Below are 16,658 nucleotides of genomic sequence, written 5' to 3' on the forward strand. Positions count from 1 at the left end.
GGTAGCTGCGTGCTTTAAAAGGTTAATTAATTATTATTATTACCAGGCGACCCAACCATGCCAGCAGAACAAGTCCTGACCCACTGGTCGCCTTCCCGCAAGATCAACCTTCACTTATGGACCTTGAAACTCTTTACCTCAGGGCAACCAACATAGCTCAGAGCATCCATAACTCCGTTCTTGAACTGAAAAGCATCCTTAACCTCACAGAACAATCTATCTCGAATATCAAGCTCTCCCAGAACTCAGATCTTCCACTCACCAAGGTCTTCCTTTAACCCTTGCCGCTTGCCTTTAGACACCTTCGCCCTCGCAAGCATCTTAACTACCTCTAGGAGGACGAAATTCAAGCCCTCCTCTTATCCTATAAATCCTCTCCTGATGCCCCCAATCCTACAGACAAGAAAGTTGAATGCTTAATTCACAAGGTTGCAATCAACTCTAATAGAACATCAACTCTCCGTAACAGAGGAGTAAACAGCAACAACTTTGCGCAAGTACCCTTATCCTTCCTAACTCAGACATGCACCGACCCGCCTCTCTCCGACCTTCTAATTAACTGCCGATCAGCAGCAAAGCATGCCTCCGACATTGCCCCTCTCATCCTTAGCCAAAAATGTGATGTAGCAATCCTTACTGAATCATGGCTCAATGAATCATCGTCACCTTACCTAGATTTATTGGTCCCTCCAAATTATAACATCATGAGGCTTGACAGGCAATTAAAACAAGCATTTACAATGCAACGGTCTCGCCTTTGCAAAAGTTAGAGCTATTGGCATTGTAAATGACAACATTTTTATTTATGTGTTGGTTTTGAAACAGATAAATAAATGGCATTGTCATTTACAATGCCAATAGCTTCTATGTTTGCAGTTTATCTATGATCTTTGGGGAAAACAATAGCCTGTGATAATGTGGAATGCAATGATCTTAATATCCACACATTAAAAGAGGGACACTATGTTTGCATATTATGTATGACTTTTTGGGAAAACAATAGGCTGGTGAGACGCCTACAGCGGAATTCAAAGGCGAGACGTAAAAAATGTTTGGTACAGTCTGATTCTGCACATCTATAAAATATATATATTCAACGCACTTAACAGTGAATCATTCTGCTCATTTTGTGGCAGCCTCTCTCATATGTATACAGCCAATTTTATACTGTGTGCAATTCGATTTAAACTTTGGCAACCTCTTATACTGTGTGGAATATATTTTTTTAATGAGTTATATTCAGTGTTTTCTGTTACAGGCTGGAACCTCCTTGCACCATAAATACATTTCATTATTGCCCAGTGCATCTTCAAGTACTCAAATCAGTGACCCTCTAGTTACACGGACAGACATCTGATGTTATTGCATTAATAAACCAAGCTTTCCTAGCAGAACAATGTATTTACCACAGTTTTACTTGTGTGTATTACTCATTTTATATAGTTACCTGCAAACTGTAAATGAAAGGCCTAGAATATAATTACATACAGTGCATTTTGTTATTTTAGCCACATCTCTGACCTCCCTTCCCACGCTTCCCGAGGACTCCCCGTCGTACTCGCCATTGCAGTTACCATACCCTTTAGATTCGACCGCTGATCTCAACCCCCTGCTTGTTTACTTATGAGATGTAGAAAAGGTGCCATTCGCATCAGTTATTTCCAAACGCTAGTACACCCCGTGATTAGCAGGCAAGTAGTGGTGTACAGACCTTCTGCATTGTGTATATGTATAATTGAATAGAGTAAAAGGTGACATTAAAGTTGTTAGGGCTTTGCTGTCAGACAGAAAGCCTTTACTGGTTTCCACAAGGAAGGCAATTACAACTACCTGCGTTGCAATCACTGACAGCCACCCGAGGACAGATCTGACACCGCCGTACTCTAACGAACCCTAGCCCCACACCAGTAGTGTGTTTAGGAAACAAAAGTCCAGGCCGCAATACTCCCGTTACGTACATAAATCGGTTAACATGAGTCTTATAAGCAAGACTGCGCGAGAAATGTAAATAAAACAAACAGTACAAAGGAGAACTTTAAAACAGGCAAAGGGCCGGAGGCGCTGCTTCTCGCACAACTGCCTGGTTGGAAATGGATCCCTGGTGGTAGGTACTGAGCTCTCCTCACCTGCTGCCTCTGTTGATGACACAAAGGTGAAGTCCCCGTTGTGAGATGGGTATGCAGGGGGCTGCATGATGTCCTCGGGGCGGGCTCCACGGCCCCTCTCTACAGCTGGGGGCTCGTCTGCCTCCCTGGCCCTGCCTCTGCGTCTCCCAGTGACTTACGCACAGGGGCGGGTATCTGTTGCTCTGTTTTCCGCCTGCGTTTTCGAGTCCACGTAGCGACAATATATTTGGCTTCCTAGTAGCTTATAAAAGTATTTTGGACGATGAGAGATTTAGCATATGTATTATAGCCTTTTGATCATTAGTTACAATGTCATAGATACTTTTAACATACACTATTCCTGCATCGATCTATGTGAAGCAAAAAGAAAACAAGTCAGGCGGCACACTATAGATACACGTTCGTCGTAGGCGAGCCCTAAAAATGGTAGCGGACCAGAGAGGGAGCATCTCTAAAAGGAGTTCTGCCTCCTGATTGGCTGTAGAGGAGCCGACGCGGGAATCCTGATTGGCTGTAGAGGAGCCGACGCGGGAATCGAAACCTGTGGTGCGCGCGCACCAGAGGAGCGGGGGCAAGGGAGCGCGAAGACGCCGAGACGAGGTAGGGGATGTGCGTGTAAGCGCCTGGGGTTCTCTGTGTATGTGTGTGTGTGTGTGTGCGTGCGTGTGTGTGTGTGTGTATGGGGGGGTTCTGTATGTATGTATGTGTGTGTGTATGCGGGGGGGGCTGTATGTGTGTTGTGCATGTGTTGTGAAGAGCCTGTTGATGCGCGCGACCTGATCCCGGCAGGCTGCTGCTGCTGCTGCTGCGTGCGCGTGACAGTCTGTTGTCCTCTCCGGCTCCCTTTCAGTCCTTGAAAGCCGGAATGATAACAATAGTCTCGCTCTGCGACAGCAGGCCTTTGGCCTGCAATCGCAGGGCGAGACCTAAAAAGCGGGAGGCATTGCTTGCATTTACTGCTCAGACCTCCTCGTCACTGAACTTCACGGTGACCCCACCGACTACTGCAAAGATCTCCATATGTAATGACGCTACCCAGTTGTTCAAACTGCACATCTTCTACCACATCCCCCAGGCAAGAACAACACCTTCATCGACCAACTCATGGAAATCATTACAGCTAATGTTTCCCCCCCACATTTTCCCCAGAGACTTTAATCTGCAATAGAATGATATCAATGACCTTAAGGTTAATGCCCTCAAAGAATTCCCTGCTGACCAATCACTTACTCAAGCCTGCACATTACCAACTCACATGAAATGCGCCACACTGGATTGGATCATTGCTACGGCAACGGTTGTCAAGCTTAACTCAATAGATCCATGCGACATGCATGACCACCAATTTTGACCTTCCTATTGCCTGGCACCCACAAGACAAGGCCAGCATAACCTGTGAAACCGAAACTCTGGCTCAGGGACACAAAGAGCGTAGATCTCGAGAAGCTGGCTGCACACTGCGAGAATGACCCCCTCCCCCCAAATCTCTCAAAGGTCAACAACCTTACAGAACACTACACTCGACTATGTCTGACATTATTGATGATCTTGCCCCCCTAAAGCTAAAAAGATCCAGAGCTAAAGACAAACAACCCTGGTTCAACGGATCCCTCAGCAATGAATGGAGAACCCTCTGGCAAACAGAAAGAACCTGGAGAGAGCAGCCCTCAAGATCTTAAGATCGGAACTGGAAAATACTAAGAACAGACCTCGTAGGCTCTGTGAAATGGTCAAACACCAATCTAACAAACTGGAAAAAACTTCCAAAGAAACCTCAAAATCCCTAATAACCTGTGAGGAGTTCTCCTCCTTCTTTACAGACAAAATTACCTCCCTAGGAAAAGAACTTGATTCGCCACTAACATCTGACCTCTTCCTGCCGTGTCCCATCTATCCTCTCTTCCCACCCAGACAACAACCAAGAACCAAGCGCACTGGTCCAATTTCACGTTATATGACGACCATTCCATGTCGAAAATTCCTCCTCCTTAAATCCGAATAACCACTTTAATGACCCACTCCCCTCCAACTGCGTGACGGTGACCTCCCAATTTATCATTCCCATCTGGACTACAATAATCAGTGCTTCCCTACCACAAGGGTCCATACCTGACTCTCTAAAAGCCGGTCAAGTCATCCCCATCGTAAAAAAAACCACCTTGAATCCTGCTACTCTAGACAATTTCAGATCAATATACAATATCCCACTTCTAGTGAAAGCTCTGGAGAAATGTGTGCAACTTCAACTGAGCCAAAATATCACCAATTTTAATCTGCTGGACAAATTCCAATCTGGGTTCAGGCCTGGGCACAGCACAGAAACTACTATTCTCCAAATTATGGATGATGCTCTCCAAGCCCCTGACCAAGGCAAAACTTGTCTCCTAATTCCACTGGATTTATCCTCGGCATTCAACACAGTCAACCACAGGAAACTACTTGAATGCCTCAAATTCAGGATGGGAGTAAGGGGAACCGTTTTCAAATGGTTTAGATCCATCCTCCGGAACTGCACGGTAATCTATCTGTTCCTTCCCCGATAACGATCAGAGTCCCCCAAGTATCAACTCTTTCCCAACTCTCTTCAATCTCTACCTTGAACCGTTAGCTGAATTACTACGTACCACCAACCTCTCCTTCCAGATGTATGCTGATGATATCCAGATCAAAATCAAAATCTCATCTCTAGAGGAGATCTACTCTTTGAATGAGGACCTAAAGCTGACTGTTCACTGGCTCGCCTGGAACCAGCTCAAACTAAATGCACAAAAAATGGAGTTCCTTCTACTCTTCCCACCTAAATGTAACACAGACATCCAGGAATGGAGCAAGTCGATCAAAGCACTAAACTGCACACCAACCATAGTGGAATCTGCCAAATCTCTTGGCATAACCCTGGACAGCAACCTGAATATGCGAGACCACATCAACTCGATGGCCAAAACTGCCAGGTTTAACCTGAGCTACCTGAGGAAACTAAAACCTTTCCTTGATGCCTCGGACCTAAAAATGGCAGCCCAGGCATTAGTTATCTCCAGAATCGAATATGGATGCTCTACCCTTTCAGGCTTGCCCAAGATCTCCACGGCCCACCTAAAAGCGTGCCTCAACGCTGCCGCCAGACTCTTAACATGCTCGGAAAAATTCGACCACATCGAACCGCATCTGAAGTCACTGAGTGGGTTCCTCTTGAAGCCAGAATCCAACTCAAACTGGCATGTATCACCCACAAAGCACTACACACGAAATCCCCAGCATTTCTTGCCCAGAAAATCATGGTTTCTGGAGGAGCCAGAAACATCAGGTCCACCAGAGACTTTGTGCTCCAGCCACCTCGTTTCCGAAAGGAAAAAACACAACCGTGCTTTCTCTGGGGCCGCACCAAGAATCTGGAACTAGCTGCCATCTGTCATTAGAAAAATTCCCTCTCTGTCAATATTTAAAAAGGAAGCCAAAACCTTCCTAATGGGCATGTTTCACCCATGAATCATGCATTGCACACACCGCTCAGTGTCTTTGCTTATTTGTGTTGCTGCTAGAGTTTGGACTGACTGCCTGCTATCCATCTTGTAGTGACCTTGTACTCCCACAAATTATTTGCTGGATTTCTCTGCGTCATGATCTGAACATTGTATGCACCCTGTTATTCCCAAATGTTTCACCTCCTTCTACTCCTACTTTTTTTTCTTTGTCTATTTGATACTTGTTTACAACGTGTTATCCCTGTAAAGCGCTCTGATACCCTAACGGGTCACGTTTGCGCTCTATAAGACAATAAATAAAATAAAATAAAATACATGAGCCCAAGCACACCAGAAGCAAACCATCTAAATTGGTATAATTGGGGGCCAGCAACTTCTCATTGCCCAGAAACCCTACAACCTGGATTTCTAACATGTATATTAGCTGTAAAACGCTATAATGTCCAAGGAGACCCTTTAGGATCCTGTGATGAAAGTGTTTCTGCCAGCATAGCAGACATTTTTCACTGGAATACAATACAGGGTAGGCATTTGTTTCTGTTCTTTTCAGAACCAAACTTCCAAAGAGGGATTTGCTTATTACAAAAACCAAAGGGGGCTTCTTTCTGCACAAGGAGGTTATTTTATTTTCATGGGTGAACCTGGCTGGTAAATCTGCAATGTGAAGACAACCCTAGGTAGGGTAGACCAGCAGATCCACAAATCAGCAGCCAAGTGGATGATCAGCCACTGTTAATTTGAGCAACATCAGATGTTCAACTGGTGCACAGTCAGCAGATTCCCCACCTCTGATGGAGCATAGGAAACAGGGTTTTGTAGGGCAGATGCCTCGTCAAGTTTATTCTGGCACTCATGCTCCACCATATCCTAAATCAAGTCCAGGTCCCATTGGGAGAATATTAATTATGCAAAAAGCAGATATGGAGTCAATGTTTTGTGGAAGGGTCTAACCACAGATCTTATGTTCAGCAGGTAAATGTCCACCCAAGATTGGGTTTTCTGCTTTCAATTTAAACCAATAGGCACCAGTAAAACATCAGAAATAGGGAAGTAGCACTCTGCAGTACAAATGGAGAAACACTCATAGCCATACACTGCCCTGCCCTCACACATTATCAAGAATTCCATCCCCAAAAATAGAATAGTAGGCACTTAGGGATGAGTTTGAAATAAACGATAATGGGATCCAAATAACATAAGAGAAGAAACGAGAGAGAGAGAGAGGAAAAAGTGTGTGTATACGACAGAGAGACAGATGAAGTGTGTGAGAGAGAATGAGGGCGGGAGAGTGAAGTAATAATATTTTCATATTTTTGTGCCAGCTCAACACAATATGCCTTTGTCCTAAAAGGATGAAGAAGGGCTTTTGGTTTTCCTTTTGATTCTACAATCCCTAGCTTCGTGCACAGAGGTGCAGGTTTTTAAAATGCGTTCCAGGTGTTTATTTCATAGTTTAGAGAATTTGAGAGGATTAAATAACATTTGATCTTTTCACAATGTTTTTATGTTATCACTGTTCTGCGAAATTACTGATTTCTCATGACATTTCATCACAAGCATGTATCCTTATTAAGACATTCGCCACTGCACTTTGTGGTTTGACGGTTATCTATGAGATTTGTTTGCACCATGAACATAGTGAAAGCAGTGACAAATCCTTTTAGCATTCAAAAACAGTGTAATATAATAACCCTAACTTCCAGGTAGTCAGTATTGGCAAATGGTGTCACACTTCACAGTAACATTACGTGGCAGCTATTAATGTACACATAATGGGAGCACTACTGTGATGTAGGCATATTAAGAGTGCCATTGAGGTAAAATAATTCCCAAAGGTATTACACTGTGGTGTCTTTAACCACCCCTACACGTTTTCTAACATTTAGGACACATTAGGTGAATGAACTCTGGATGTGCATTGGTTGGTCAAGCAATATTTGAAAATAACAAAGGGCCTAATTGTGAGTAACTGCCGAACCCATTGTGGCGGTGCTGGCACACCAGCAGTCCAACCGCCCTATTTTAAGCTTGGTGGTTGGATCGCCACAGGACCGCCACAACTGCCGGGGATCATGGATTCTGCCGTGGTAGTGCACCGATCAGAGGCCGCAATATGCTGGCGGTGCTGGTGCGGCATTGCTGAGCATATTAGGAGTTGCCTCACTGGGACTCTATCCACAGCAGTGAGACCACCATGGAAAGGGTGGCAGTGAGGCTACTCCGGGGGCCCTCTGTCGCCTCTGTGCATGGGGATGCATGCAGTGGGGCACATGTTGTGCCCTCCTGCTTCTTTCCACCCCCAGTTCCTGCACAGGAAAAAATGCACAACGTGGTGCTTTTCTCCCTGTGCAGGAACGTGCTGCAGTGCTCGCACGGTGCTGCCTTTCTATGGCTCTCCTTTGAGCCTTAGAAAGGCACCGCCGTGGGACTGCTGCAGCAGGACCGTTTGCACTGAATTACCTCGTAATCCTGCAGGAGGCCTGACTACCGGTTTGTTGGCCTTGCAGCGGGGCACTCTCGTTGCGGCTCGCCTCAAGACCGCCAAATTCATTATCAGCCTCAAAATTGTAAGCCATGTATTTATCCTCTAAACCAGCCAGAGTCCTGAAAGTGTGAAAGTGTGAAACATACTAAGCATGTGAGTGGAGGTTTTGCAAGACAGAGACTGTGAGTATGAAACAGAAGAGCAGAGTGAGATACAGGCTCAGCAACATAGATATCTTTGTGCAAAAACTTTGAGAGAATGAGGTAAGCACAGTCTACAAAAAGCTCATTGCACAAATCACTGATAGACACAACAGCTTGTATATCCTGTAATATGAGGTTGCGCAAGTGAGGTAATAAAAGTTAACTTTTTAGTGAACACAGGAGAGGTGTAGTTTTATGCATTTTCTTTGAAGTTCTTTGAGATGTACAATCACTCATTAAAATGGATCTCTAAATGTTAGAAAAACACTAGCAAAAAACAACACTTGCCACAAAAAATGCACACTGAAAACCGGAAAAAATAATCATAGAATACAAACACTAGAGAATCATATACCAAAACCACCAATGGTACATCAACGTTTCATTTGACATTAGACTGACATTAATTACAAATCAATGCCAAAGAATAACAAAATGTTCTTCAACATTTACCAAATTGCTTGCATTGATATAAATGTAACTACAACTGTATCGAAGTCCTGACCATGACCCTTTTTATTTATTTTGTTTTTATATATCCTGATCCAGGATCAAATTGAACATTGGAGTATAATACATGAGAAAACAGCTTGAACAAAACAGTCTTTAGAGAAACAAAAGAAAGTACTATTTTGAAAGCCATTAAGAAGCAGATTCAAACCAGCATGGGCAAAGCCAATAACGGCCCTAATACGAGTCTGGTGGTCCAAGGACCACCAGACCCGTGATGGCACGGTGGGTCCAGCCACCGCTGCATCGGTGGTCTGACCGCCTCATTTGGAGTTAGGCGGTCGGACCGCCTTGAGACTGCCGGCTCTGACAGGAGACTGCCAATCCCTGGCGTTAGAGCGGCGATCAGAGGCCACAATATGCTTGGCGGGACTGCCATGGTCCCACTAAGCGTATTACGAGTTTCCTCTCCACCAGGGTTTCCATGGAGGTTCTTCCTCCATGTAAACCTTAGACTAGAGGAAACAAAGGGGGCCCTGCAGGGCCCCCTGTGCCTCAATCACATGTGGATGCACACAGGGGGCATAACATTTGCACCTTCGAGTCGATGCCATGCAGGAACCTTGAAGTGTGGTCCCATTACGCGCCTGATCACTGAAAGGTCGTACCGCCGCTCCACTGTTCCGCCAAAAGTCATAATCGGGCCTCAAGTCTGGTCTTGACATGCTGCTGAAATTTTATAGGCCTTTGAGTAATTTAATTACACTACAGACGTTTGAGTATATTTGTTAATAACGTATTACCCTTTGATGTGGAATTACCAATAATAACGTGATCACTCCAACTTCCATAATTATGAGTAATTTGTGGGGAAAATCCTACTGTGAGAGCACATTTAACAAGCAAGAGCGGCTGCTCACTCTGCTGCTTATGTTCTTTTGCATTTAGTGCCATTGTCTTAGTGCAAAATGAACCCTGCATTCACTTTGGACGCCAAGAAACCAGCGCTAAATTCAAAGTGTAAATTGGGGGAATATCCCACCCCAAAGTAGACATTTAGTGAGCACAAATGGCTACTCGCACTGCTTTTCATGTTCTGTTACATTTAGCGCTACTTCTTAGTGCAAAAGGCATCCTTGTGTCCATTTTGGATGTGAGGGGGCATTTTCCAATTATAGTCTTTCTTCTTTGCATTGCATGATGTTGCTGGCATGAAAAGGGGATAATACATGTTACATAGTATGAGTATGGCGATATCCTGGGTTACTGGGCTTTTTAACATCACAATACATTTAATTGTGGTCATGGGAACTATTATCTCCCAAAGATAGCGTTTTGTACCAGACCAGCACTGGGGTGAGAGCAAGAAAACAATATTAATTCCAATTAAATTATAAGATCACTTTCTTTTTGTGTGAACTGCAAGCAATATAAATATTTAGGTATGTTCGGAACAGCTGTTTTGTGGCATCTCCGTATGGCAAAGTGCTTGGAAAGATATCTCAAAGACGTCTTTCATTTGTAGATGTTTATACCTCCAGGACAATAGAGAGTACGTTAGGAGTAAGCCAGAGTGCCTTACACAGCAGAACAAATATATGTGTCTTCAATCATTTTGTGTCAGTATCTCAGGCATGTACATTTAATGTACAGAAACACAACTGCACATGTCTAGTTGGCTCAATAATGAGCACAGTCTGAGGAACCCAATGTGAGTGGCTTTGTTGTATCGCCCTCTCCATAGATTATTTACGTGCAGGTAACACTCGACCCCACATTGAAACGTGTCTCACAAATCATGTACTTAGCAAAATTAGCCACGTTTCGTCAGTACTTTCTCCCAGAAACATCCAACACTTTCTCTTCCCTGCACATCTGAAAACGATGCTAGTCCTCTCTCGGGTAGTCTTTGGCAATGTCACCCCTTCTAGAGTTCCTCATCCTCAATTGTGCTATCAAGGCAGTTCTTCAGTCAATATCACCCACCTGAAAAGTCTACAGTGTCTTACTCATTTTATAGGGGTTACTTTTATTTGCCAACAAAGCTGGAACAAAAGTCAAGAGACATTGCCTAGCATGTAAAGTCATTCACACTCTTTGACCCATTATCTGGCTCACCTGCTCAGGTGGTGAAAGGGGTCTCCGCGACAAGTCTCCTTTTTTCAAGGAACCCCCTAAATTCAAGGCTTTGAACCAAACTTTCAGGCGGTGAAACACCCTTCTGGAATCCATTCCAGTGGGCAAAGAGCTGAACCCTTTAGGAAACAATCAAAAACTCATCCGTAGATTTATATCTAATGGCATGTTGTTCCCATTGACTCCAGAACTTACTCCCCAAGTTTACTGCTTTACCCGTGTTCAGATTATTGTTGTTATCTGTGTATCGTGACCTTTGAAGTTCATTGTAAAGGACACCAATATTTTAAGTGTAGGAGCGCGTGTAAAACAGATAAATAAATGAGCAGGGCTGCAGGTAGACACCGAAAATTGTACAACATGGGCAAAAACAACGCAAGAAAGGTAAACCTTACAATGACTGGTGCGCAATAGCGATGCACAGTATCCCTTTTCTGATATGCAAGGGTCGAAAGCAGTACTTATTGCAAGGATTGTCTAGATGTTATGACTTCCTGCGGCTTGAAGACTTTACCGGACAGTGGCCAAAAGGACTTCTTTTTTGAAAAGTCACTCTACAATAAGTCAATTATCTTGTGTCAAGATATTGCTGCGCCATATTAAATATGAAGCATTACAAAAAAGGTGCTGCCAGTTAGGCTAATACATTTATTATCAAATTATTTTGAGTCTTATTTTCAAGTAGAACAATCAACTGTTGCCCTCGTGTTAATCACTTTAAAAAACATTTTTTTAATGGTTATCTTTTGTATTAAGTACTTAACTTACTCATCATTCTTTTCTTCGTGTCGCATCTAGCGTGTCCTCGTTACATTTTAAACAACAGAAGTGTCAAAATAAATAGGCTATGCTCAAGATAGCAAAGTTTATACAATGGATCTAAACGGGTGCAATATAGCGGTTTCCAACGACCATTGTTGACAACCTTTGTTCTAATGAGAAATATTTGGGACAAAAAGGCAAATTAAACGTCTTACAGCACATGGGGGGTGCTGGACTGACAAAAGATAATACATAGGCAGCGTAGCAGAGATTGGTGGCACCAGTCTTGGATATTTCTAAAGCAGGAAGTCCAGTTGGGAAACCCTGCATTGACTCACCAAATTAACAGGGCTTGCAAAACAGACATCACGTACCCTTTGACCCTCAATGACAATACAGGGTTCACCTCCTTGCCCCACACTTTGCCCATCAACCGCCTCTTACTTGCTACGGAGTAGTTACAGGAAGGACAAGGCATGAAAGCTAGAGTAAGTAATCAGGACCAAGAGGGTTACTTACTTGTCTTGCCATTGCCTTCGGCATCAGGCGTAACAAGGATAGTGTCAATACCATACGGCAAGCCAGGGGTAGCAGTATCTGCTCATGACTGCCCTAATTGACATCCATGCTAGGCAGCGACATCCATGCTAATCTGAGAAGAACATGCTAAAAAGGGGCACTTTCGAAGGCTCAACTAGGTAAAAGGACCCGTGGGGAAACTCAGAAAACCACAGGTATGATCATGAGGAAGTATAAGACAGGTAAAACAAAGTAAGAAAACATCAAATGCCTCAAGCACTTCAAAGGCCACAATGTGTGAACAGGAAAATCTTTCCTGGTGGCTTCTAAAGCATGGGCGTTAGTCATGTGGGAAACTGCAGGAAACAAGTCAAGTTGCAATGGCCATGCTTGTCAAAGCAGGCCATTAAGAGATTACTTGTGTCAAGATATCAATAGGAGAATTGGAGAAGTGACTTTCCTTCCATTTGACTATATAGATGGATGATTTTCTTTCAAACATCCGCAAAACAGCTTGAAAATGGTGATTTGATGCTATTCAGCGACAAATCAACGTTGAATCTGGACTGCTGATCAGATCCAACGACAAATGGAGGCTTTGAAATTAGAGGGAGTGGCAAATAATCCAGACTAAGGGACCTATTTAGAGTTTGGTGGACAGGATTATCCATCAAAACATGACAAATATCCCATCTGCCAAACTACAAGTGCCGTAGCCTATAATGCACTTGTAATAAGGCAGGTTCACCATCCTCCACATCTGTGACAGTATCTGTCAAACTCGAAATAAAGTGCTAAATTAGTAAAATACTCATAAACAACTATGCACGAGTCGTCTAGCTGAAAGTAGTTGACAAAAAAGGAATTATAAACAAGGAAGAATTATATACAAAAAAGAGACACAATAACGCACATTTTATAACTATAGACTAGGGCATTTTTCATGAGCATGTATGCCGCCTGGCCCATTTCTACCATTTGGCAACCAGGAGCAAACTAAAATATTAAACTTTGCGCAACTTGAAGTTGCATCTTCCTTATTCAGGCCCCTAAGTGCATGGAAGATGTTGCACGACCTGCACCGAATGTGGAGGGATCCTCTGCACCTCACCGCCACTGATGTATACACAGACATTATGATCACTGTGAAATCCCTATGTAACGATGTGTCACCTTGCTTTGTTATACAGCTTTTTAGATAACCAATCTATTTCATTTCAGTTTGAGATTTTAGACTTATAAATGAGTGCATATGCAAGTGACCTTTAACTTGAATGTTAACTTCTGTGACGTCAGCATCTGTGCGACACACCTCTTGATGTTAACGAGGTCAAAGATTGTCTTCTTTTGTCTACTTCGCAGCACTCCGCTGATTTATCAGCATGGTATTGGGTGAACTCACTGAGTTCAAACTCATTGAGTAGACCTTTTGCTGCAACAATTTCATGAAGGGCCGGACTGGCCGTACCGTGCATCAGGCGTTTCCCCGGGAGGTTGGAAGGGTGGAGGCCAGTTTTGTTACTGGGGACCTGTTTTTTAGTGGTACTGCAATATCGGCCCTAAGTAACAAAAGCAGCAAACAAGCTTTTCCAGTCTTCCGGGGCAAGGCCAACGGCTGGTCAGAGAAAATTGCCAGGGCTGCTTTGGGTTCCCAGTCAAGCCCTGGTTTCATGGAGTAAACGGTCAGTGATGGATTCACACATGTACCTTTTCATGGACATTGTGAAATCGTTACCAGAATGAAAACAAGCTATCATATATTAGAGCAGTAGAATGGTAAGGCTGCCTTGGGTCCTAATTTAACCAAGTAAGGTGGCTCCCCAATACCCTGGTTTGGTGGCACAATCTAGCTATAATGTTTGTGCATGGAGCCCCGAAGAGCCGTGGACCTTGGTGCCACTGCACTTGCTGCAATATTGATGGCCACGCCTCTGTGATTGGGACTGGCGTGATTGGGTGGGTCATCCATTAAAAGATAGTTGCAAATGCACTGGTAGTAATAGTAGAAGTAGTGCTATAATTAGCTGTAGTGCCAGTGTAAGTGGCACCAGTAGTAAAACTAGTAGGATTAGTGTTTATCCTGGCACTAGAAGTATCATGAGTAGTAGCACATTAATTAGTCATTTTCTGTGCTATCTGTAGACGTAGAGGGGCATGTAGCAGTGGTACTGCTAGTAGTAAGACCAGTAGGCTTTCTACCAGTAGAAAAAAAAGAATTATTCAGAAGTCATTTTCAGCAGCAGTAGTACTAATAATAGAACTATTGTCTGGTGCTCAAGCACTAATACTAAGAACTGATGATGTGGTACCAGTAGTACTTATAAAATCAATAGTAGTTATACTATATATAGAAGTAGTAAAACCAATATTAGTGTTAGCATTTGTATCATTGCCCAGTGCATTACTACTACCTGCAGTAGTAACAATAGTAATACTAATAGCAGTATTACAGTATACATAATAGCGCTGTCAGTACTAAAGTGGATAGAACTACTTGTAACTAGAGTAGAAGTAGAACTAAAAATGGAAGAGGTAGAAATGCTATTAGTAACACTAAAAGAAGCACCGGTAGTAGTTGTAAATGACAACAACTTTGAAATGAGAAGGCAGTCCCCTTTCTCTTTGTATAGAATAAAATGCAGTGTATAATTGTCCTTGATTTGTTTTGGAAATTAAATAAAATGATTTTTACTCAGTATATGGAATCCCGATATTAATGCAATTTTTAGATGCAAACAAAGTAAATAGATTACATTAACTTAATGTGTTAGGTGTAGGTGAATTTGGAAAGATCTGTGAGCATACAATATTAGTAAACCTTGCAACAAGCTTGCAGTCTTTTTAAATATTGTAATTACACAAGACAGCTCCTGAAAAAATATGTATACTTTTAGCCTAACACAAAGACATGACATTGGGCTTAAAATTGCACACATAATACCACTAAATCAGGCTCACTGTTTATTTTATGTTTGTGAGTAAAATAAAATCCTTACTTTGGACAGTCTTCTAACAAATACTGTAACGAGGGGAGATCTCCTTTGGCCGCTGCATAGTGAATAGGTAATGCTCCTGTGTCTGTAGTAACCATTGCGTCACTGCTTCCGAAGCGCAGTAACCAATTGATTATTTCGTGGTGACCGAACCTCGCGGCGATATGCAGAATCGTGGCACCGGAATTATCCTTGTCCTGTGGAATGAACACAAATATAATTAAGTCTTTGAATTGTGATACAGATTTTTTTTTTAAATAGGCTGCTAAAGAGGCTTTGGGTGGGCTTCCTATAGGTGAAAATAGAATCAACACAAACAAGTACATCTTTCCTAAAAAAATACCATCCATAAAATAGAGAATTCCATGAATAAATTTTTGTAAATGGAGAAATTATGAGTGTGATAGGCGCCTACACATAAAAATATTGTATTGTATTTGCATTTATATAGTGCTTCATCTTTCTAATAACGTCCCAAAGCGCTTTTTACGGACAGTAGCATGCTACACCGTATGTTGTGCTTGGTTGAAAAGGTGTGGGTTAATAGTGCGCCATGTGCATTTTGGTTTTATGCGTGATGGTGAAGGTGTGCTCTCATGGTATTGCAACAGTGCCGGAAATGGGTTCATGGGACCTGAGTAATTACTAGTGGTCCCGCTTTGACCAGAACCTTAATAACTTCAGCATTCTGAATATTGTGCTGTGCATGAAACTTCATAAAGGAACCAATATGGCTAACAATTTTAGAGGACTGGAAACTGGGGGAACGTTCAGAGATTTATTGGAATTGAAGTGTTTTATGCATATAATTGTGATTCCTGCTGATACCAAATATTCTCTCATTTCGCCTAGGGTTTCAATAACGTTTGTTTGCAAGCTTTTCCCTACCACTTTACTACCTATATGTGTATTGCTTAACAATTGCAATACACGTCTATATAGGTAAGATGCATTAAAGATTTATGTGATTCTTAGGTCTGATAATGCCCAGGGCCTACGTTTGCTACTGTGAATACATTTTTGTGCTGTTAAAATCATTGTCAATTCAAGTCGAGCGTTGGCAAAGCCAATACGTCTGTCATGAATTGTCTGCTAACATTTTAGCTTTGCCTATGCTTTCTTTAAAAAATATTTCTTTATTATTTTGCAATGCAACAGGTCTAAAACAAGAGACCAGTCTATAAGGCTGAAATAGTTATTAGGTTAAGGCAAACGTACAAAGCACAGCATGATAAATAGCAGCCAAATAAATTGATTTAAAAAGAGAAAAGGAAAAACAAGTAAAGTAATACAGATGTTGCCATCATAGAACACATCTGGAACACTGCTGCTATCCGTCCCCCGTTCTACCACCCCCTCTTCAACCACTAAGCTCGTCTGGCTTGCACATCCCTCACAGTTTGTCCGACAAGAGCAATGCAGGAATGGAGGCAGAGTGGATCTTTTCAACCTCAGTATGTAAGTCAAATACTTCTTGATGACTGCAATAAATACCTTGGGGA

General features: G+C 42.7%; 1 protein-coding gene across 1 annotated transcript in view; it reads right to left on the reverse strand.

Moving 5' to 3' along the window:
* Positions 1-16,658, reverse strand: part of ESPN (espin) — a 926,204-nt gene that overhangs the window by 776,231 nt on the left and 133,315 nt on the right. Inside the window, exon 2 of the mRNA XM_078642618.1 lies at positions 15,160-15,353. Within this exon, the coding sequence (XP_078498744.1) occupies positions 15,160-15,353 (194 nt within the window). The remainder of the gene's footprint in view (positions 1-15,159; positions 15,354-16,658) is intronic.

The sequence above is a fragment of the Lissotriton helveticus genome, chromosome 5_1 (genome assembly GCF_964261635.1).
Source record: "Lissotriton helveticus chromosome 5_1, aLisHel1.1, whole genome shotgun sequence".
Classification (NCBI taxonomy): Eukaryota; Metazoa; Chordata; class Amphibia; order Caudata; family Salamandridae; genus Lissotriton; species Lissotriton helveticus.